The 24,551-nt window shown below is 46.2% G+C and overlaps 1 protein-coding gene across 1 annotated transcript in view; it reads left to right on the top strand.

Moving 5' to 3' along the window:
* The window catches only part of ATXN10 (ataxin 10), a 130,899-nt gene that overhangs the window by 6,175 nt on the left and 100,173 nt on the right, over positions 1 to 24,551 (top strand). The window contains exons 2-3 of the mRNA XM_037160549.2: positions 12,381 to 12,572; positions 16,166 to 16,248. Coding sequence (XP_037016444.2) covers positions 12,381 to 12,572; positions 16,166 to 16,248 — 275 coding nt within the window. The remainder of the gene's footprint in view (positions 1 to 12,380; positions 12,573 to 16,165; positions 16,249 to 24,551) is intronic.

The following is a 24,551-nucleotide window of genomic DNA, read 5'->3' as shown; positions in this document are numbered from 1 at the left end:
TTCGCCCCTCTTACCGGTCAGGCTGAAGAATTCATTATCAGACTTCCGAAAAGTTCCATTTTCTGTGTTTTGTCTGTGTTTTCTGTTGCTAATATTTTGTTGTCTCTAAACTTGGTTGTGTGAGAAAGCATGGCGTCTCCACCTATGCCTCCATCTTGGTGGGAGTCCTATTTATTTTTCTAAAGAGATTATGTTCTGGTTCTTAAGTATTCAAGAAATCATATAACACTTTATACTACTTTCTATTGGGTTGGCCAAAAAGTTCGTTTGGTTTTTTAAGATGGCTCTAGTAGCTCTTAGCTGTCTTTGACTTCATTTAAAACAATTTTGTTAGACTCTATTGTGATGGCTGTCATATCAGTGTTCATTAAAAAAAAACTAGCCCTGGCTGGTGTAGCTCAGTGGATTGAGCGCGGGCCTGCGAACCAGACAATCGCGGTTCGATTCCCAGTCAGGGCACATGCCAGGGTTGCAGGCAGGTTCCCTGCAGGCCAGTTCCCAGCAGGGGATGCATGAAAGGCAACCATACATTGATGTTTCTCTCCCTCTCTCCTTCCCTTCCCCTCTAAAGATAAATAAATAAAATCTTTAAAAAAAAAAAACTCATCAAAGTTGGTGAATTTTTGTGCAGCCATTTTAATATTGAAGATGGGAGACAGTACGTGACATTTTCGGCATATTGTATTTTATTATTTCCAGAAACATAAAAACACAACTGAAATGCAAAATAAGATTTGTGCAGTGTATGGAGAAGGTCCTGTGACTTCAAAAATGTCAAAAGTGGTTTGGGAAGTTTCATGCTGGAGATTTTTCTTGCTGGATGATGATCCACTATTGGATAGACCAGTGGAGGTTGATAGCGATCCAATTGAGACATTAATTGAAAACAATGTTATACCATGTGGGAGATATAGCCAATATACTCAAAATATCCAAATCAATAAAGTTACTGGTGAAAATGAAAGACGTATCTTTTACTTCATGGAAAAAAACATATGGACTTTTTGGCCAACCCAATGTAAATTCTTCTCATACTTACGAGTAACTAATAGCTCATTGCTCTTCCATTGGTAAGCTTCTTGAATAAAGTGATCATATCACATGTCCTGTGTGCCTAGCACCTGGCATCAAGTATGCCAGGTAATTATAGGTGCTTAACAAATTCTTGTGGACTTGCTTTTATTTTTACAACTTATACTCATTGTGCATGCTTGGTCCTTTTCTTCTATACTTTTGTAGACAGTACTCTTTTTTTTTAAGGTTTCTGTTAGTGTGGCTTATTTTTTCTCTTTAATTTGTGTTTAGTTAAAATTGTTTTTCTGTTTACTTTCAGATTTTGTACATCCTATAAAATAGTGCAGATGCCTCCCTCCATACTTTTGATCCCTTTCCCTTACAAATTGTATGTTCCTTTTTAAAGAAAGTCCTGATTACATTCTGATGTACCGTGTAATTATTTACAGTGGTTTCTTATTGTCTTTCTCCTTCCAGAATGGAAGACCCATGAGGGCAGAGATGTTTGGTCCACTCCTGTTACCAATTCAGTGTCTTTTATCAGTTTGGGAAATTGTCATCCAGTATTTTTTCCAGTATTGTTGGTCTCCTATTCGTTTCTTTTCTTCTAGAACTCCGGTACACATATGTTAAACCATGCACTATTTTATGTGTCTCATAGGGTCCATTCTGTAGTTTCCATCCTTATGAGCTTTTGTTTGAAAGTTTCATACTAACTTCCCGTGGTTCTCTAATCCTCTTTTCTGCTGTCTTATCTGCTGCCATCTGTTGTGTTCTCAGTTTCAGGTATTGTACTTTTCAGTTACTGTATCGTAGAATTTCTAACTGATTTTTAGGAAAATAGGTTACACTGTTGAATTCATTTTGTCATTTATGTTCTTGAACATATTAATTGTAGTTAAAGAATGTGCCTGATAACTTTCTGTTGTCAGGTTTTGTCTTTTTGTGTGTGGTCATTTGGTCCTATCTTTTTTTATTGAATGCTGAATGTTGTAAATGAAAAATTAAGGCCATTTCTGGGTGTCTTCTCATTGCAAATATCTGAAAACTCAAAACCAAAACAATCTAAAAACTATTGTTTTCAAGAAATGGTGGTAGAACAAGTTGACATCTACTTAGAATAAAATGAATCTCGACCCACACCTATCACCATTTGCAAAAACTGTGTCAGCCTGGGTTATAGACCTAAACATAAAAACTAAAGCTGTAACGTGTTTAGGAGAACATGTGAGAGTATCTTTGTGACCTGAGCATAGACAGACATTTAGGGCACAACACTAACCATGCAAGAAGAAAACTGACTTTATCAAATTAGATTTTATAAAAATTAAACAAAAAACTTATATGCTTCACAATATATAAAGGGCCAAGGAACAGATGATAAAGTACTCAGCATCCAAGAGACTTCCATCCCTTAGACTCCAACTTCCAGACCTCCTGCTCCCGTCCCCTGCGTGGGGTAGCAGCCCTGGCTCTCCTTGAAAGTCGGGGTTGTTACTCCTGCCAGTCTGGAAGTCCTTTTTCACTTGCTGGTCCACAGTGACCATTCTGTGGATCCAGCCTCAGGTTCACTGGGTTTCTCCCTGTGCCCCCTGGTGAAAGTGTCCCTTGTCTTGGATCTAAGTCTTAGTCCAGCATGGTCTAGAGTGGCGGGGCTGGGACACAGACTCTGTAGCTGGGTCACTGGGAATAAGGAGAGAGGGGCCAGCTTTTCCTGGGCTTAGATTTGCTCTGGAGCCATTGGTTTGCTCTTGAGTGAGAGGTTTGTTGTATTTTCTGGGCTCTCTACTCCCTATATAATAGCTCTGTATTTTCCTCTGCCTGTTTCCCCCATGGCCCTAGCCCCAGGCCTTCTGTTGGTGACATGTCACGATGGTACAGGGGATTCTGTGTGTGTGCCCACTACACTGGCCAGCATCTTGGACCGGGTCCTCACTGGAGCTCTCTTGCCTTCCCCCTGACACTGGAGGCACACACCTGTATACTTAGTGCACACCGAGTGCAGCTCTCTTTCTTGTCGGACACGAGGGGGTCCCTCCTGGCACTGAGTTTTCCACAGTGGCCTTGGTCGCCACAGGTGCAGGCAGCCTGGGTTCCCCATCGTCCTGCAGAGGTTGACTTGCAGATGGCCCCTGCTTGTGCAGAGCAAGCCTTACTCTTTGGTTTTAGACCTGATTAGAGCTGAGCATTTTCATTCGTGGTTGCTGTATTATAGAGATATTTACCTTGTTTTAAAGGTGGTATATTTATAATTCAAAGTAAGTGTGATTACATTATTTGGAACAGAAGGGAGATGTTTGAAGTGTGAATGCCTTTCTCGTGGCACTTTTCACTTCATCATGAAATGGCCTCTTAATGTCTCCCCCACTGCTTGACTGTGACCATTGAGGGCTGGGACTGTCTTCTCTACGGAATTTCCTAGCACAGGCCCTTCTGGGGGCTTAACACATGTTGAACTGAACAGAGCAACAAGGAGCCTGTGGCTGTGATGAGAAAATCACTCAGCGCTGTCGCAGAGCCTGTCAGTGAGGACTGCCCTGATCACTCAAAAGCTCTTAGTTCCGTTTCCGTGTTGTTTCTTCATCTCTCACGAGTGGCCGGTGCTGTGCTGTGTGCGGTGCTGCAATGTACTGGATTCAGTTCAAGGAGCCACGCTCACTTCCAGCCACCCAAACAGGAATAACTGAAATGCTGCGATACTAAGTTTATAAATGTCTCATGCCTTAATTCCTTCGCTCATACACACGCCTGATTGGCCCTGAAGATTTAACTACCATTTCATCTCCTACTGAAAGTCTTTTTGACCTTGCAGGTGGCCTTGCCCTGTACTCCCTTTGGTCTCTGCTTACCTTTCTCAAAGGGCTTTATGTAGAGCCCTATCATCACTTAGTCACCTCCAGGTCCTACTAAGTAAGTGGGAGCGGTCCGAAGTCAGGGTTCTCTTACTGACCTCTGCCCACTCCAAGACCCAGCACATAATGAGCACTTTGTAGCATGTTATTATTTTCTTAAATATTTAATTTTCATGAGTCATTGGATATACAGTAAGAGTGGAGAAGAAAGACTTGAGTAAAGATAGTATAGAAAAATGACCAGATATGACAATGAGTATGATTTCAGGAGGTGAAAAAGGTCTCAGGATTGCGACTTGCTTGTACAAGTATGTTGGCTGACGTTCACAAAGGGAATAGATGGAACGCCTCAGAGGTCAGCACGCTACAGAACTCAGAAATAAACCCGACCATCTGTGTGTGCGCAGTCACTAGGCTTCCCCCAGACATGACTGCGCCTCTGGCCAGCGGGAGTCATTGGATGCACCAAAAACAAAACAAAAAACGAAACAAAACAAAACAAAAAACTAACCCCCCCCTCACATGAATTGTCAGCCTGGCTGAGGACACCATATCGTCTTGACTCACCCGTGATTCAGGTCAGCTTTGTTGAGAGAGAACACCAATTAAGTTACACTATAAAAAGAACTTTTTAGAGTGATGACAATTTCCTTTATTTTTATCTGTGCCATGAGCTGGAAGACCGCATGGAACTATTTGGTAAGGTGTTCTGACTCAACTTCAAAATACAGATGCGGTCAGTGTGAGCCGCCCCTCACATTCAATTATCTTAAATGGACAAAATAGACAGGAAAGAGAGCCAGCAAATCAAAATAAATAAGGTTAGCGTTGTGACCAGCAGTACCCTCAGAGGAGAGTTTCTCAGCTCTTTCATTCTTCCAGTCTTTTGTAGTGGTCCCGGGACCCAAGGGTGTGGTCACTGGACTGTGGGCAGGGACACTCACTCAAAGGCAGAGAAACCCTGGGACCAACTCCAGGCTGAGTCACCTCTGCGAAGGCCGAAAGCCTAGAGAAGTCACATTAGCATTGAGGAGACGATTTGAAAGCAAGTGATGCTCATTATAGCCATTGAGTTTATTTATACACGTAGTGTTTGGAAGTGCTAGGCATATAATAAGCCCAATTTAAGTGTCAGTGGCTTGTCATCATTGGGGATATAATAAAACTTTATCAAAAGCTATTTTAAAAAACTTAAGTGGTAGGATATGCCATTACATGATAGGTTCTGGTTCTGTGAAAAGCACCATTGGTACTTTGATAGGATTTGTGTTTGAAACAGGGTGCAGCCAAGAGGGGCCCCCATAAAGGAATTTGGAATGGGGCCCAGAACTCAGGGTGTCCAGGAAATACTAGAAAGACATAAGATGTCCTCACCCCTTCCCCCCACAGATGTGAGTTGAGGGAAGGGACAAATGGAGCAGGGCAATTGAGAGCTGTTTTCTACAGCAACAGCTTTGCAGCTAACCTCTGACATGGTCATGTAACATATCTATAGCCTTTAACTGGCTGCATAGATATGTTAAATAGCTGTGTCCAGGCTCTGAGCCAGGGGATGGGAAGGGACTCCCCACCCTAGATGTAACTGGGGGCAGTCCCCCCGAGTTACAGCGCCTGTGTGAGAGCTTGGACAAGATTGGCTCCACACTGTGGGCTTCGCCTGCCCAGACTCATGATGGCAGCCCAGTAAAACTGGACGGGTATGGGAGTGCTGACACGTGTAGCCAGTTGTGGGAGGAGTCGGAAATGGGGCTGCAGAGGAGGATTGGCGCGAGGATTTAAACCCGGACACGGCAGCCATTGAGGGGAGAGCCATGCGCAGCTTTGGTGGGGGAGAGGACCAAGCAGCTGTGGCAGTGCAGGGGGAGAGCCACGTGCTTCTGGCAGAGTGCAGACCCCCACAGCCATGTGAGGAGAGGGGACCGTGGGGCCGTGGCAGTGAATAAGAGAGTGCCACTCAGCTTTGTCAGAGTGGTGGCCCCTCCCCACAGCTTTGCCAAGAAGAACCATGTGGTTTTGGCCGGAGTGGGGACCCCTGCAGCTTTGGTAGAAGAGGACCATGTGGTGTGGGGTGCCCCCTTTGGCCATGTGGCCTGGGAAGCAGGAGAGACTTTGCCTGGAAGAAGGGTGAACTCTTGCTAGTAGGCCGTGAGAGGGTGCCAGCCACATGGCTTTGGAGTAATTAGAGATCCTGCCTGGACAGCAACACAGCTGACGGTGCCAGTGGTCTGAAACGTGGATGTGTGCTGCTTTTCCTCAGGGTACCCCGAGTTAGGGCAGGGGGAAGAAGGAAGCACTGTGTGTGTGTGTCTGTGGGTATCCTAAAAGGACTTTGATATTTTAACGAAGATGTTAAGTCACTACTTTAAGTCTGTAGAGCATTAAATAAACATTTCCTTTCCTTTTCACAACTCTGGCATTGAGAGATGTCTTTCCTGTCTGATGGCGGACATAACGAGCCTGGTGGGGGGTCCTTTCGGTAATAGTATATCGTGCCCCTTGGCCCGGTGTGTGTGCTCTGTAACTTGTTGACTATAGATTGCTTTGGGTGGTATGGACCATTCTAATAACATGAATGCTTTCTGTCCATGAGCACAGTATATGCTTTATTTATTTGTATTTTCAGTTTCTTTCTTCGATGTCTTATAATTTTCCAAGTGCAGATTTTTTACCTCCTTGGTTAATATTATTCCCAGGCATTTTATTTCATTTTTTTGATGTAATTGTAAGTGGGATTTTTTTAAGCTATCCTTTTCAATACGTCATTATTGTTGTATAAAAATAAAACTGACTTCTGAATATTTACTTATTTATTTTAAAGATTTTGTTTATTTGTTTTTAGAGAGGGGAAGGGGGGGGAGAAAGAGGAATAGAAACGTCCATGTGTGGTTGTCTCTCGAGCACCTCTAACTGGGGATCTGGCCTGCAACCCAGGCATGTGCCCTGACTGGGAATCGAACCAGCAACTCTTTGGTTCACAGGCCTACATTCAGTCGACTGAGCTGCATTAGTCAGGGCTGAATATTTATTTTTTAAAAGATATTTTGTTAATTTTTATTTATTGATTTTTAGAGAGAGAATGAGACAGACAGGCAATGATTTGTCATCCCAATTATTTATTCATTCTTTGGTGGATTTTTTTGTATATGCCCTGATGTGAGATTGAATCCACAGTCTTGGTTTATTGGGATGATGCTCCTACCAGCTGAGCTGCCTGGCCAGGGTTTAATATTTATTTTGTACCCTGCTACTTTACTGAATTCTTTTGTCAGTTCTAGTAGTTTTTTGGTGGAATCTTTAGGGTTCTTTACATATCATCGTTGAATAATAAGTATTACTTCTGCCTTTCCAGTTTGGATGACTTTTATTTCTTCTTGTCTGTTTGCTGTGGCTGGGACTTCCAGTACTGTGTTTAATAACAGTGAAAATGGGCATCCCTGTCTTGTTTCTGGTCTTAAAGGAAATGCACACACTGATTTTCTAATTTCTGTAGGGAGCTCCTAGGTTTTCTGGTGTTGCCTGGCTCCCTTAAGGCCTCATGTGGATCCTTTTGTGATTTTTTTGGCTTCACAACCTTTCCCATGTGCCCTCAGGAAAATGTCTCATCCTCAACTTATCTGCAGATCCCTTTCCCCTTGATCTAAGTGAAGCGTGACCCACGTGGGAGGACATGCCTTTCCCAGAATGTCTTCTGAGCGGGAGGCTGTTGCTGCCGGCAGCCAGTGTGCCGCTGGGCCTGAGGCATGGCAGGTGTGCTGCTCGCTGTCCTGGCTGCTCTCATACTGTCTCCTGCAGAGCCCCCCAACTTTTCAGGTCCTGGCAGCAGAGTGGACCCCACACACAGTCTCTTCTGCTGGTGAGAGGCCTGTGGACCACTCACCTCATTTCTGGAAGAAATTTAGCTCTAGTGCGCTGTTAAGTCTGCATTTCTTCTGTCTTAAACCTTAGTCATTTCAGTGTTTGCATGGGTAACCCTTTCAGTGTGCTGCTGGCCTTTTTTTCCTGGATTTTCCTTCAGTGAGCTTGACCCTCCCTCTGCCCACATGTTGCTGTGTGCTGCCTGGGCCTCATTAACTGTGGCTGCATTCCCTCCTGTCTGCACACCAGGAGTCTCATCTGGCTGCCTGTGTTCTCTCTCTGGGTCCCCTCCTGCAACCAGCCTTCCACCGCACCAGGTACCTGTCCACCAGGTACCTTCCGGCATCCCCGGGCCACACCAGAAGAAGAAGAGTTGCCTTGGGCCACACATTAGATACACAAACACTAACAAAAACCGATGGGCAGAAAAAATGGTTTTAAGTAAATTTACGATTTTGTGTTGGGCTGCATGTGGCCTGCCAGCCCGTGTGCTGTGGGTCAGACACCTGAGAAGAGCCCACGATCCCTCCACTTCCTTGTTCTGTCCCCCTCGTTGCTCTCCTTTACATTTCCCTTCCCAATCTGGTGTGGATCTGTGCTCTTTGTCTTAAGAATGGTCTTTACATTTTTCAGTGCTTGAGGAAAATAAAGTTTGTGACATGTGGAAGTGGCATGAACTTAAGTGTTCGTGGAAGTCCGTGTCCGTCCAATGAAGAGTTTCATCAGGACAGGACTTTCGCCAGGTGCTGCCTGAGGCTGCTTTTGTGTCACAGCCGCGGGGGCGAGGGGTCGAAGCCTAGTTTCTGAGCTGCCTTTCTGCCAGCCCTGCAGAATGGAGCGGCTCGGGCTTCAGGGCCAGCTGGATTGTCCTGGATGTGACAGAAGAGGGGAAGGGATGTAACCGAGGAGAGTTTTGAGGGCTGCAAAGACGAATTTCAGTATGTTGCCGTAGGCTGTTTCTGGCAGGAGATAGAAATGCTTTCTGTTTTTTCTCCATCAGCCCATCAGTCAGGTCAGTAGGCAGGGCTTACGGTTTTAAATAACAACCAGTGATTGTTACTTTAATCTCTGAACTTGTGTGTATTTTAATAGTTCTTCGTAGTAACAGTGGTTAAACTACTGTAAACCACACATGCCAGTTTTTAATTAAATCTACGGTATTAGAATAAATCTTTTAACAAGTAGGAAAGTCTTGGCCGTGGCCTCCCAGGGACTAGCACTTGGCTCCCCTTTCAGCAGGAGGTCCCGGCTGATGGATTCCCTGTGCGCGTGCACACACAGTATGTCAGGCCTCTCTGACCTGCTGCACGTGGTCACGGGCAGTTTTCTATAATTTCACTCAAACAGGACTTGCCAAGATCAAACCTACAGATGTGTTCGAACTTGAAGGAGATGAAATTCTACCTTTTGTGTAATTCAAAGGCTTTTTTAAAGCCTTTTTTTGTGTGTGTAATGTAACATTTCATTTATATGTTGTCTTCAGGGTACGCATTCCTATCTAACAGGAATGTCTAACGGTTGAATTTTAATTGTCCTCTTAAGTACTTTCTGCCTCCTGTGAATGAAGTAGCTAAGCTTTTTCAAGTCCTTGTGAATATTTTGTGTTAGTTTGGTTAAAGCAGAAGTGACAGCAACTTTTATTATTAATAACATTTGTAATATAGGAACAATTGACTGATCTTTACTAGCTATTTCACTCTCGTTAATCATTATACATATTTAGCTGTGCTGTCTTGACAGGGAACTTAGAATTTGTAGATAGAGCACGTTACGACTGCTTTGGATCTAGAATGCCAAAAAGGCTTTCTTTCAAGGCTATTTAGAAGGTAAAGAAGTATGGAAGAGAGTTAAGTTCTTTCATAGTATTTACTGCTAGTGAGTAAAAGGTTTTTTGTCTTCCTGATGAAAGTTGTTAATATATTGTATAAACATATGGTAAATAAATATACAGCTATTTATTGTATGGCTCTAGAGGAAAAGGTTTTCCTCCAACTCTTTTTAGAGGGATAAACACATCTAAGAAATAGTTTCTGCTCTCAAGAAATTTAAAATACAGTTAATCAGCCCACGACCCCCGCCCCACTTTAAACGTAGCCGTTTAGTGTGTAGCGGAGAGAAGTTAGATATCTGTTAAATGTCAGTCAGAAGACATCTGCATCTCAACGTAGGACGTTTTCATGGTTTTGAGCCCAGGATATGTGAACGTCTTAATGGCAGTGGGAGAGTTGAGCTGATGCCCCAGCAGTTCCCTTGTCCAGGTGCTGCCATAAGGCGGTTCGCTGCTCATGTCTGCCAGGCGCCTGGCTCAGAGCGAGGCTCCGGCGATGTTCAGGCCACATCACAAGCTGTGAAACCTTCCAGTGCCACTCTTGAGTGTGCCAGTAGTCTCATGGCTGTGTTCAACTTGAACTGAACAAGTGTAATTAGTGAGTGGATGCTAGTTTTGCATAACACCTAGAGATAAAAGAAAAGAATGAGATAGTTTCTATTTTGAGGGGATTCTTGGCTAGCTGGGGAGGCAGACCAAAAGGAATGTAGTCTGGTGTGGGGAAGCATTATTTCAGTCTCCTGGACTGAGTGCCGGTGGAGCGTGTATGGGAACTGGTTCCCCGGGAGCCGTGGGGGGTTTTCCCCGGGGCCAAGAGTGAGGAGACTTGAGATTCTTCCAGGCGAGAACTGGATGGGGAGACGTGTGTGGAAAAGGCATTTTAGTGGCGGTGTCCGTCTGAGCAGACACAGGGTGGCAGGTGCTTGGTGTGTTCAGGAACCCATGGTGTGCAGCCTGGGGAGAGCAGAGGACAGTGATCATAATCCCAATTTCTTTTCTTTTTAAAATGACTTAATTTATTTATTTTTAGAGAGAGGGGAAAGGAGGGAGAGAAACAGCAGTGTGAGAGAGAAACAAGGACCAGTTGCTTCCTGCACATGCCCTGGCTGGGGACTGAAGGCATTCTTTGAAAGGTTTTAAACTCTTGGGCATTTTCTTAGCATGTTAGTGTCTGCACCGTATTTAGTATCCTTACAGCTTTCTTGAGAATGTGCATGTGTGTTCTTTTATGGCATATTGTCACTAAAAATGGCTTGCATACTTAACTTTTATATAGTTATTGAGCTTTTCCTTTTTATTTTTTGTCAATCTCTGTGACATTGAGTCAAAGCTTCAGGATCCACAGGGAGGGAGGTATCAGCAAATTATTTTATGCGTGCTTTCTCAATTTTTAATTGACTAATTTATACTCTGCCTCTTTCTTAAAACAAATTTGAAGCACCTGAAAAAATAAATACAGTTAAATAAAAGATAAGGGAGGGAGATCGGAGAGAAGGGAAAGCCGGGTGGGAAGAAGAAGGTTGGTGCTCATAGTCACTCGGTGGGACCTACAAGTGGGAAAGAGGGGCTCGGGGTTTGGCTGTGGCCGTGGCCAGGCCCAGATGGAGACCGTCAGTGTGATACAAGGTGGTTCCCCAGAAGCTACAGATGCACCACGTGGAGCACAAGTGCTCCTGGTCCTGAAGCTCAAGGAGGGAAGTGTCTCTTTCAGGAAGGAGAGGAGGGACAGGCAGGGTCTTCCCAGCATTTGAGCAAACCCCCAGCGCCTTAGGCGTCTCCCCATCGGTAGTTCTGTGTAAGCGTGCAGCTCCCTGATGCTCCGGCTTAATCCAGGGTGACAGGTGGGGTGTTGTGATCACGGGTGAGAGCAAAAGCAGAAGATTCGTCTGGACAGAATTAATCTGGGAGAATCTCTCACATTTCCCCACACAGCACTATTTCTTCTAACTTTGGAACGTGGCTGCTTCTCTGGGGAGTAATGGAATGAGGAAGCTGGCCTGCATTAGGTGCACTGTGGCACAGAAAATTCGGCCTTCATAGCTTTGGAATGACAGTCAGCTCGGGCCCCGCTCCTGGCATGAGAGGCATGTGGGGACAGCGATGCCTGGGGCCTGGCCACAGGCCGCTTCTCCCCCCCCCCCCCCGTGCACAGTCTCCACTGAGGAGTGCTTTCTCTCCCTCCCCCATCCATGTAGTCAAGTGAGTATGCATGTGTGTGCACACGTGAGTTCATATGCACACACAGGCGCACACACACCCACTCTCACTCCGAGCAGGTGTTGCCAGCTTCTGTGTATCTAGAGAATGGATGGGTCACTTGCCTTCCAAGAGTCAGTCCTTCCTAAGTACCATTTCTCGTGCCTGTACTTTAGGTACATGTAGGGTGACGGGGCTCTGCTGCATGCTCTGTCTGGAGCGTGAAGTGTAGCTGTCCCGTTTGGATTAAGGGCAGATCAAGAAGCACAGACAGCCCTGCCAGTGGGTCCCGGGCTGGCCTGGGAGTAGAGGTAGAGAGGCCCCAGTGCTGCAGCTGGGCTGGCTCTGCCGGTGCTTGCCCGTGGACGTGGAGAGTTGCCAAAACCCCTCCACTCCAGTTGCCTGATCTGTACAATGGGCAGGACAGTTTTCTGGCTCAGTGCAAAGGCTGAATAACACCACAGGGAAAGGACAAGGACAGTACCTGGCTCTTTTATTTTGTGTTGTCAGTCAGGGAGCTGGCCCGGACAGGCTTGGCCCACAGCCTCCCAGGAGTAAGTGCAGGCCGTGTTCTGGACAGGATGTTGGGAAATGAGATGATTTTTCTGGTTTGTGACAGTTTTGTCTTTTTTCAGAGAAACTGCGCCCAGGACTATCTTCCAGAGAGTCCTGGGTATCTTAAAGAAATCCTCTCATGCCGTCGAGCTGGCCTGCAGGGACCCGTCCCAGGTGGAGCATCTGGCTTCCAGTCTGCAGCTGATAACGGAATGCTTCCGGTGTCTCCGCAATGCTTGCATAGAGTGTCCTGGGAACCAGAACTCCATCAGGTAGTGCTCTCTGTTGTCACCTGTGTGCGTGCTGGTTCTGTCCCGCTGGTCCGTCTGTGAGATGTTGTCTGGGCCCTGCGTGTCACCTGGGAGCAGTGCTCAGAGTGCAGGTGGTATAATGTGTGACGGGACTGGCCTGCTCCGGACCTCTTAGTTGTGTTTTTTTTTTGTTTCAGTGTTTTAATGCGTGACCCCTGTGTTTACTTTAACCAGGGAGCACAGTTGGTACGCATCTGAGATGACCTGTCTTAAGAGATCCTTAAAAGGATGCGAAATTGCCTTCTCCATTTCTACCCACTTCACAATGTGGTTAAAAGCTGAGCAAGGGAACTGCTCCACGCTGTGCGTGTCCTTTTACATCTTACTCTCCCCTCCCAGAACGGAGCACCTTCCCTCTTTGATTTTATGGAATCTGCTTGTTATTAGACATTTTCACCTGTGATGAAGCCAGAAACCACAGAGAGTGTACTTGCCTTTCTTTCCTGAGCTCGATGCAGACGAGCCTCCAGGCCTCCCTGTCACTGCCATGACGGGTGAAGTCGGCTGCTGCAGAAGCCACTTCAGGGACGCCCTGTGCTGCCTAGACAGTTCTGATACCTGAGGCTTCGATGTGATTAATGGGATTTTTAAGATGAAAGGAGAGAGGGGAAAAGCTAGGATTGTTTAACTTCAACTCTAAACTAAACTGCCATCCATTTGCAGATAAATGGATAGAAACAATTATAATCTTGGTTATAATAGTCAACATTTTAAAAACGTAGCGAGTGGTGCTGGAAGAGTGGGCCAGAGGCAGGTGTCTTTTGTCCCTTCCTAGGCGGGGAGGGGCAGCGCCTTAGAGCAGAAACGCCAAGGGCTGGCGGGCCTTCTGAGTGCTCTGCGGCCTGCCTGCAACCCGAGAGCCCGCCCTAAGCCCAGGCTGGGAAACCCAAGGGCTTGACTTGCAGTGTCTTGTGTAATCCTGAGCACAGATTCGAGAAAAAGCTGCTGCTGTTTTTCCGTTTTCACCAAAGGAGAGCTGCCAGTCAGGGAGGCCGAAGGACTCGTCCTCCAGCCCTTCAGTAAGAGCCAGGGACACCCTCTGTGACTCTGGTGGTAGCTCAGCTCAGCAGCAGGCGCCATCACTGTCGTGAGACACTCTGCCCCTGTGCTGTGTGACGGCACCATCCTGGACAGGGCCTTGGCCTCTCTGAGTGCCTCTCCTCCTCTGTCGGACAGGTCAGCCGTGTCGTCTACCAGGGGTGTGGTGAGTGTCGAGCGAGTTTACCTCCGTGAAATGCCCGGTGGCGCCCGTGCCCACGGCTCAGTTGTGCTCATGTGTCTGTACCGCAAACAAGTGCTCAGGACACTGCTCTCCTGGGAAGCAGTCTTTGTATTCCTTTGTGAGTGCAGAAGTGAGGTGTGTGAACTACGAAAGCCCCGGCACTACAGAATTAGGCGCCCCGGCAGTGGTCTCCTAGCAGGCTGTGCTCGGGCGGCCATGGAGTCTGGGCTGCATGCAACTACGGTCGGGGCGGAGGGAAGGTCAGCGTAAGTCGTGTTGGTTTTCCTGCCTCTTACGTTCCACATTATATTTATTCAGTGTTAGTTTTAAAGGGAAATTCCAACCATTTGGGGCATTAGCTCTCAGAAAAAAACATTTTCTAGTCAGAACTACAACAGAGATTCTGTAAGGGCTTCAAGGCCAACCATAACTGAAGCCCGTATTTCTGACCTGTCAAGTTCAGGTCACAACCAGAGTATATTTCCCTGGGTTTTAAGTTATTAAAGGCTTTGTCAGAGTGTAACGCTGCTGAGGCTCAGACCTTTCTCATCGCCTGTGTGAACACTGCACTTCGTGTGGTCTATGCTCGTATCTCGCCAGGAAGTGCGGAGTGGGGTCCGCCACAGCAGAGCAGGTGGTCCGCGTCCTGTGACTCAGAGAACGCTGTCGGAGGCAGCGAGCTCCGCTTGGGAGCGTGGCCCCCGTTGCAGGGGTCGCTGTAGTGTTTCTGTAACGGGCCACGTCATAAACACTTCAGGCGCTGTGACCTCCGTCAGAGTGTTTCGGCTCCCCCCTTGCAGCGTGAGAGCAGCTGTCGATGGCACATGACGCGTGGGCATGGCTGCTTTTCACGACCTGCGAAACTAGAAAACAAGCTGTGACTCTAAAATGCAGCAGTATTTTAGAAAGGCGTAGGGGGACAGTTTTAGATATCCCCTTTAGAAACGAGGGAAAAGATGTCGCTGGTTCTGAGCAGTCTCAAAATCCCATTGGGCAAACTTAGGTCTCAGGGCCCGGCAGTGAGCCTCTGTGGCTGGAGGCCCCACCGTCGGCCCTGCCCTTCCTCCCTCTGCACCCCCCCCCCCCCCCTGAGTCGGGGAGAGCTCTGCGTCCTTTTGGCAGCCTAGTTCCCACCTGTAGAATTCTGGGAGTCTGACCACCTTCTTTCATTTCATCCTTCCTCTGTGCATTCTGTTCAAGCCGGCGGAGTTTGGACCGGTGGAACATTCTCGGAATCCCTGTGGGTCTCATGTGGATGTCATGGGGGTTGAGAGGGTCCACCAGAGAGCTTTCCTGGTGGGTAGCGCCATCTCTACTCCTGGTATGTGCTGAGATGACCAAGGGGATGGGCACGCTGACCTCCTCATCCTGCAGCCTCTGGCGCGGGGTTGGCCGGCCACGGCTACAGCTCTCTCCCCAGAGCACCTTTTCCTGGCAGTTGCCTGGTTTCGGCAGCTTTTGCATTCTGGGTAAGCTGAGAGTTTCAGAAATCATGGAGACCCGGTTCCCTCTTTGTTCCTTTATTTATCTCTCCCTGTCTCATTTTAAGTAGCAAGAAGAAATCAGGCCTTCAGCTAGTTGCTTAGAAATCTGTCCAGCTAAAGCAGCCAGGTTTGTAGTGTGTGTGTTTGGCTTCCACACACAGTTCAGCTGGGCTTTGACCGCTGTGTAAAAAATATGGCCTCCCTCTGTTTTCAGTAACATGTTCTTCCTCTTCGTGGCTGAGTCCTCACCTGCAGGGCCTTCCGTGCCCACATTTCCACCAGGTTTGTTCAGGGCGATGTGAGCTTTCCTGTCACGTGCCTCAGAGCGCTCCCAGCCTCTGACTGCTGTTCAGTTTCAAAGCCTCTCCTACCTTTTCTGTGTTTGGTACAGCGGCACCTGCTTCTGCTGCCCAAATTGTATGTTTCCTGTGGCTGCCATGACAGATCACCAAAAGCAGCTTAACACAACACACACACAGTTCTGGAACTCGAGTTCAAATGGGTCCATGCGGAGCAGGCCGCCAGTGTTCCTCGGCTCATGCCCCCCCCCCCCAACTGGGACCCTCCGTCTTCCTCTTACAAGGACCCCGAGACTCCACTGGCCCCACCTGATACCTCAGGACGCTCTTCCTTTCTCGGCATCCTTAATATTCCCCTGACTGTGAACTTCCCTTTGCCCTGGGAGGTCACATAATCACAGACTTGGGAAGCCCAGAGGAGCCCCCTGGAGGACCTTGTCCTGCCGGCCACAGGAACTGTCACCAGCGGGCTCTGTGCCGCTTTTGTACCATTTGATGTTCAGGCTTAGGAAGGTGTCTGACTTTGTCTCTCTTTACAATGTGGTACAGGAGCTTGGATACGGTTGGCGTAGCTGTGGATTTGATTCTTCTTTTTCGGGAACTGCGAGTGGAACCAGAGGCACTGCTGACAGGTAACTTGCAGCAAGATTGATTCATGAGTCATTTGTACCTTTGAAAAGGGTTTGAACACCAGTCTCTGAGTATTACATCATTCATTAAAGCCAGTGTTCTGTGCTGATGCAGAGAAATGTTATTAGTGATATTAAAGAGATATCATAAGAAAAGTTGTAGCAAATTGCTTTCTTACCTGTATTGTGGGCTAAGTTGTGTTCCCCAAAATCCATGTTGAAGTCCTAACTCCTGGTCTCCCAGGATGTGGCTGTACTTGGAGACAGAACCTCTAACCAGGTAATCAAGGTAAAATGAGGTTGTATGTGTGGCCCTAGTTCAGTGTGACTGGTGTCCTTGTAAGAAGAGGACATCAGGGCACAGACATACACAGGGAGGACTACATGAGGACACAGGAAGAAAATGGCCATGCATACTCGGAGGAGTGGCCCAGCCCTGCCCACACCTGCCCCTCCTGTCCTGGTGCTTTGTAGCGCAGCCCAAGCCAGTGGCACAGGGCAGGTCCTGAGGGAGGTACTGGGGTGGTGGGACAGTGACTGCAGGGCACAAAAATCCCTGCCCTCAGGGTGCCGACGTTCTGTGGAGGGGAGCCAGACGCTAGCGATGCCAAAGAAGGAAGTCTGGAGTGCTACCGCTGGGGCGGGAGGTCAGCTCTGGCTGTTGGGGGCTGTCTTGGGGGCCAGGGGGGGCCGCGCTGCTCCTTCCGAGGGCCGGAGGCTCTCCGAGACTTGTTTGGGTGTTTCTGGTTCTTGAACTGTTTGCATCGATATTTCCCCTTTGACTCGGGTTACTATCTTCACATCATATTTTAAAAACATAGAATTTTAATATATGATATCTTTATCCAAAGAACTGAAATATTTTATGGGTAAACTTAAGCCATTTTAGTAAGAAAATCTCAGTGTAAATATCTGGCTTATAAGCAGATGTAGTTAAAAATTCGTTTTAGTAAAGAAAGTATAACATAATTCAACAAATACTTCTTAAGTGAGCCATCTCCAGCTATATTTAAAATGATTTGAGTAATAAATTGACTTAATCAGTATATGCAGTTCTTAATGCTCATGCTTATGCAAAGTGAGGCGTACTTGCCTTCATGGCAACGTGCAGGCTGCCGCGTCACCCTTCGCAGGCCCAGAAGCCGCGGCGCAGGGTGAACCGGGCGAAATCTGGGCGTAGAGGGCTGCCCGGCTCGGTTTAATTCTTGTTCTATTCTGTGATGTCTTAGTGTTTTTATTTAAAGGTCATTTGTTAAAATTCCTACATCTTTTTATATGATTTAGAATTCTTCCTTTGGGAAATTGTAATTATTTTTGAATTAAGTTATCTAAAAATTTACAAAGTGTTTGCTTTTGGTTTTTTAAAACAGCAATAAGTTCAAATATTCTCAAGAACTTGATAGGATGTAGGGTTAGTCGTAAAGTGTTTTAAAGATCTTATAAAGTTATTTTTGTTAACTCCATTTTGTAATAAAACGGAAGCCTCGGTGCTCAACTTGGGGAATTAAAAATCAGCCGTAAAAGACACATTTCACTGTCTTGCATGGACAGGCAGCTATTTTTGAAGTCTGTGTGTGGCATGGTGATTCAGAAAGAGTGCAGGATGTCCTGCGTTCTGTAATTGCTGACAAACGCTCGTGTGGTGGATGTGTGTCCCTGGCAGCCCGACGGAGCCGTGGTGGGCAGTGGGTTTCTCCCGTGATGATGGGCCCGGAATAAGACGCCGGAGGAAGTGCCCTGCGAGCGAACGCTGTGATTAAATAGCCATCAGCCGGACTGGGCGCTCCACTCATGCACGCAGACACTTGTCCCCTGAAATTGTCCCCTTTCTCTCAGCCTCATCAGCTCTCCCCTCTTTTTCTCCCCTTCATCAAAGTACAACATGCTCTCCTTTTCTGCATCTGCAAAAATCTTCCCCGACTCCACATGCTCCTCTGTCCATTTTCTCTGTGCTCTGCTCTTTCCCACGTTTTGTTGACACCAGATCCATAGAAGATAAAATGAGCCACCTTATACTGGGGCATCTAATGCATTCGCAGGGTTGTACACCCACCACCTCTAATAGCATATATTTTTGTGTCCCCAAGTGGGGACCCTGTGCCCCCGACCAGCTGTGTTCCAGTTGCCCGGAGCTTGGCAGCCACCATTCTGCATTTCGTCTTTGTGGATTTCCCCCTTCTGGATATTTCTTGTGTATGGAGTCATAGAATTACAAGATCGTTTGTGTCTGGCTTTTTTCCCTTAGCATAATGTTTTTTGAGGTTCATTCATGTTATAGCATGGATCAGCACTTTATTTTTAATGCCTGAAAAATACTCCATTAACTGCTTACACCACGTTTCCTTTACCCAGTTGTTTGGTGAGTCGTTCCCACCATCTGGCTACTGTGCCGCCTGTAAGCACACTCGCGTGCCTGCACTTGTCCGAGTGCCTGTCCTCAGTTCTGCTGGGTGTATCCCTGAGAGTGGAATTGCTGGGTCACTTTGATACACTTTTAAGAAATCGTCACACTTTTCCACAGCAGCTAAACCGCTTTACGTTTTCATTCACACTGTAGAAGGTTCCAGTCTCTCCACATCCTGGCTGAAATTGACCTCCCTTTATTTAGGTTATAATCATCCTGGTGGATGTGAAGATGTAGAAAGCTGCAGGTCTTCGGAGGTTCCCTAGTGATTAATGATGCAGAGTGTGTCCTGTGCTTATTGGCCACTTGTGAGTCCTCTTTGCGGCAATAGCCACTCAAGTCCTCTGTGCACTTTCTAGTTGGGCTCTTTGTCTTCCCAAAGAAGACAAAGGGTTATACTTCTGTCTACTCAAATTGTAAGAGTTACTTTTATATTGTGGATACTAGGAATTATGCGGAATTTATAGATGTTGGGGGGAGAGTTGCCACGTTGTTGGTCCTGTGTCTCCCAGTGTGTGTGTATTTAGATCTTTAACACTCTAGTTGTATCGCTTTCAAGCAGAGAACCTGTGTTTGGAAGCAGAGCTGGGAGGCTTCCTGAGGCAAGAAGGAGAACAGGTTGAGTTTTCTCACCGCCTTCTTGAAAAAGGCAGCTAATGATATTACTGGATTTTCTTTGGAATTCAATAAAATTTGGATTCAACAATGAAACTTAAAAACTATTTGTGGTGTGTTAGTTCGAACCTAATACAAGTCTTTTAGAAGGTCCTCTGGTTCCTAGTGAGGTGCCGTTCTGCTCTCTGACCGCCTCTGTGAGAACCTCGTCTCAGTGGAGTTTTGGCAGCTATGTGTGCCAGTTCTTTGTTAACCACTTTTGAGGGAAGAACTATAATTACATTGTCAAAATAATATTTAGAGTATTATTTTCAGAGAATAATTACAGTGGTGTGACGAATATATTATGCTCATCAAATTTTATGTAAACACAAGCATGAGTTATTTTAATTGAGCTATTGGTGTTGTTTTTGGCCTTTACTCTTTTCTAATCTGTAAAAATAATGTTGGGATTTCTGAGGGGTTTTGTAACATTTGCAGTATTTATGTAAAGATCATCGGATAAGCTGTTTGGTAAAAGCAAACTGCCATCTGTACCTTTCCGGCGTTTTCCTTTCTCATTTCTGGGACGTCTCTGACCCTTTTCCCCCACGGGACGCGCTCTGGTGCTGGGTGCGTGCACTCAGTTGCCCGTTGAGCCGTTGGGCCGGCCGTGCCCAGGCCGGGACATGCGGTTGCCCTCTTTCCTGTGTTGGGTTTTACACGGTTTGAGTGTTCATACTCTAAATACTCAGTAGAAATATAAATGTCATTTAAGACTATAACATCTTATAATTAAAAATAAAGCTTTTTATTATAAACATTTTACAATTTTATTGTAGAGTAACTTAAAAGTTCAGAAAAGTAGGAAGAAAATCAATCCTCATTACCTATGCAGGCTACCTTCAACACACATTTGACTTGGTTTTTAGTCGTTTCTCAGTATTTATATAAATGGGTACATGTGTACGTGTGTGGTTCTGTATCCTGCGTCTTTGTTTTTGATTATACTACTAATTTTGTTTTGAGGTTCATGGCTCATTGTTTTCTTTGTGCACTTTTTAAAATGTCAGTGTTGATTGTTGGCCCTGGTTTTGCAGCTCGCTTTGCGCCGCCCTGTGTCAGGTTAGTGGCAGGAGTGGGTGACGGCGTGTTGGACGGCGGGCCTCGTGCTTTCGGTCCTTACAGCTGCTCTGCCCAGAGGTTCGGGAGCCAGCAGCCTGCCCTGTGCCCAGCCAGGTTTTTGGCCACCGGGTGTGAAAGGCAGGCCCAGACCCTACGCAAGTCCGAGGTCAGAGGACGGAGGTCTGGGGCCGGAGCAGCAGGCCGGCTTCTCTCTTCTAGCAGAGCCGAAGGTCTAGAAAGTTTAAGGTCTTTGGAAGTTCACTTGCTCTGAAAAATGTCTCCTGGTCGATGCCTGTTGGGAACTCCTTTAATGAAGCAAAGTCTTTCATTTCATCTGAGATCCTCTGGTGGCTTTTGACCTTCTGTGATCAGCTGTAAGCCCTGTCCCCAGGATGGGCCCTCTGACAGCTGTACTTACACCACTTACAAGGGGCATGTCCTGAATGAGTGACTGAACTTTGGTCTCCTTTCCTGTAAAGGGGGGGAGACCACTGATACCTCTCTCATCAGGCTGTCATAGGGATGGGGTATAGGGGGACAGTGTCCACAGGGAGGGACCATGACTCAGCATGTGTTTCAAAGTGCCCCAAGACATCGTTGTCTGGCTCTGCAGGGGCTGATGGCTGGAGAGGCATGGAGGTGACACTAGCTAGAGAACCACCAACCACGGAGGCCTGGGGTGGGGGTTGGGGGGGAATGCTGCTCCCCCCCCTCATTCCTCCTGCGCCCTGCTGCCTAGGCTGGCACTCCAAGGGCCCAGCTCTCTGTCTGCAGAGCAGATACTGAAGGGTTTATTTGGAGCCGAGGGGCTCTTACTGAAAACGGTGCCCTCTCAAAATGGCCTGCCTGTGGTCTGAGTAGTGAAGCTCCTGGAACCCCTGGGGCAGAGAGGGCTTTACAGAACCTGGAGCTCCAGTCTCGCTGCAGTGCCCGGCGCCTTGGTCTTCTCCAACTCTCCTTCTGCCGCTCTGGTGTCTGGTGGGTGTGGAGTGGAATCTCAGGTCTCTCCCGTGGGGCCAGGCACTTCTCGTCCGTGTGTGTGCCCTTGCCTTTGTCTCATCTGCCTTATTAGATGGTTTTCAGGGTCTTGGTGTTTTTGGCCTTTTTTTTTATGAGATGGCTTTACTTTTTAAATGATTTCTAAGAGCTCTTTTAATATATTCTGTATATAAGTTCTATTTCAGTTATGTGTTCTGCATCTTTTCCCGTTCTGTGGATAATTTTTTTTTGTTGTTATTTTTAACTCTTTGTGGTACCATTTGAGAGAAAATTGTTCTTAATTTTAATGTAGTCTATTAATGTAATATAGTTTACTAGTATTTTTCTTTACGGGTATTATTTTATGAGTCTTGTCTCAAAATAGTTCTTATTCTACAGTGGGTTTTTTTGTTGTTTTTTTTACTGTTTTACATTTAGGTTAGTACATGGACTTGAATCTTCTGTGTGTGTGAGCAGAGTTCAGTTTTCATTTTTCCTTACTCGTACCCAGTTGTCCAGCTTTGTTTTTGAAAAGACTGTCCTTTACTTCCTATCTGCTGTTTCATCTGTTGTTAACCACGTATCAGCATAGACTTGAGTCTGTCTCATTTTCTGCTTTGTTCTGTTGCTTTGTTTGCCTCCTCCTGCCCCAGTGCCGCACTGTCTCACCACAGTAGCTCACTGTCTCGGGACAGCAAATCCTCTCACTTCATGACTTTGGACCGTGTCTCAGCTCTGCGTGGCCCTTCACACAGACTGTAGCATCATCTCTCAGATCGCGCGCGCGCGCACACACACACACACACACACAAGCTAGACACGTTCTCTGGTGTGTGAAATCACGCGTGTGCGCAGACACACCCTATTGTGATTCAGATGGGAATGGCACTTAATCTAGTCCTCTGATCTGTAAAAGCGGTATAATTCTACACTTATTTCCTTCTACTTTAATATCGACCTTATTTTTAGAAAACTTTTTAGTGGCATACATTTTTATTTGTATTTTTGGTGCTTTTATAAATGGTTTCTTGATTTTTGCTCATTTTCTGTATATAGAAATATTGTGCATTTTTAAATACTGACTTTGCACCCAGCAACATTTACAAACTCTCTTATTAATTCAAACAGCTTAGTAAGTTTAAAGTATATTTTCTACATAGACTAGAAATGGCATTTCATCTGCTGGGGATAAAATGCCAGTGTAGCTGCTCTGTTCCCACTCCTTGGGCCTTTTGTTTCGTTGTCACGCTGCCTGTGGGGTTCAGTGCCCAGCCGCTGGGAGCTGCTGGGAGTGCTGGTTCCCGACCCTTCGCCCCGCCCCCTTCCGAAGGCAGCGATTCTCTGCAGCTGGCTGTTAATTAGGGTGTGCGCCATGGGTTGTTTTTTGTTAATACCTCTTTTTAGGTTAAAGAAGCCTCCTGTTCTCTTATGGCTAGGAGTTTTTTGCCTTGTTTTAAATTACGAAGGAGTGTTAAATTTCATCAAATATGTTTTCTGCAGTATTTGAGATGCTCGTGTGGTTTTGTCCTTTGCAGGTTAATGGGTGGATCGTACATTGTGATTTCTAATGTTCAGGCGGCTTTCAGTGCAGATACGAGTTCAGCGCTGTCGCGTTAACGTGTCACAGATTCATGTTGTCAGCGTGTCGTTTAGGACCCTGAGCATTATCTTCCTTTCTGACACCGCCCTTATCCTGACCTGGGTCTCCCAGCCGTGCTAGTCTCTTAAAGCCAGTTGGGGATCCTACTCCCTCTTTGTTCTCCGGGAGAGTTGGGTCATTTGGAATTATTTTTTCCTTGAGTGTGAGCTGGCCACATTCTAGGTCTGGTGTCTTCTTTTTGAGGAAATCTTTTGGGGACTACTAATTCAGTTTCCTTAATGGTTAGAGGACTCTTCAGGCTTTTCCTGCATATTTTACAGAATTCTCTATAGAGTCAGTTTTTGTTAGTTGTATTCTAGGGTTTTGGTTATTTTATTGACATTTGCAAACAGTTTGACATTATGTTAGTTGTAATATCTCACGATTTTTTTTCTTTGATGTCTTCAAGATCTGTGGCCATATGCTCTTTAATTTTTGAAAGTTTTTCTCTGTTATTGGTGCCTTTTCTCTCTTTTGAGTGATCTTCTCAAAGGTTGGTCAGTATTGAGCTCCTTGAATAATCAGTTTTGAGTTTCGTAGTATTCTCTATTTTGTGATTGCTTTTAATTTTAATACTCCCTTGCTCTTTATCTTTACTTTCTTCCTTTAGGGCGGTCATTGTGCCATTTTCATAGTTTCTTGAAAAGAATGCTCAGTCCGTTTCTTTTCATCGTCCTCTTTCCCAGCACGTGCGCTTTAAAGCTGCAAACCTCCCCGGGTGTCCAGTTTAGCCGCATCTCACAGGTTTCTGTTCGTAGTATTTTTGTTCACGTTTGGTTTGCAGTGTTTTACTTCCATTGTGATTTTTTTTTTTTGTCTCCTGGGATTATTTAGAACTGTATCTCTTAGTTTTAGACCATGGGGTGTTCTGGTTGCTTGGCGGGATTTGTTCCTATAGATAATTTTGATGTGGTCAGTGAACTTATGTATCAGTTTGACGTTTGGGGAGGGTTGTCTATTCCTCTGTCACGTGGTGAAATGTTGTCGTGTGCCCAGTGTCCTTGAGGGGGCTGTGCATGCTGCAGTTGTTTAAATCCCCTTTTTATTAGTAAAATTCCCTTTTAACTTCTCAGTGGAGCTTCTGCGGGTCATGAGGGGACACTCATCCCACACTGGGTTGCTGCCGTCGAGGTCCAGAGTTGCAATTCTCCATAACTGTGTGACCTTGGTCGAGTTCCGGGAAGCCTCTGTGGGTCTTGGTCTCTCCTGCTCTGTGATGCGGATTTACACAGTGAGCACTCCGAGTTTCCGTGTAGAGTTTCCATGATGTGTGCTGGTTGCAGATGGTGGCCAGCTGGGCATTTCCTGCGTTCCCCGCGGCACACTCAGCACTTGCAGTGAATTCACATTTCAGCCCTTCAGTAGCTCTGCGAGTAGGTGATGCTGCCCCCGTTGTGTGCTGAGGAAATTGGATCCTGTGCAGGTTAGATAAGTTTGTAGGTTCATGTTATGTTGGGAATTGAATTTATGTCTCCTTTTTCTTTTTGGCCCCTAAATAGTTTTGTTTTGCTGTTATTCTTCTTCTTCTTTTTAAAAACAATACCTTATTTTTCAGAGCAGTTTTAG

This window comes from Artibeus jamaicensis, unplaced genomic scaffold (assembly GCF_021234435.1).
Source record: "Artibeus jamaicensis isolate MK-2021 breed Jamaican fruit bat unplaced genomic scaffold, CSHL_Jam_final contig_233, whole genome shotgun sequence".
NCBI classification, from domain to species: Eukaryota; Metazoa; Chordata; class Mammalia; order Chiroptera; family Phyllostomidae; genus Artibeus; species Artibeus jamaicensis.
This window is presented reverse-complemented; position numbering and strand designations above follow the sequence as displayed.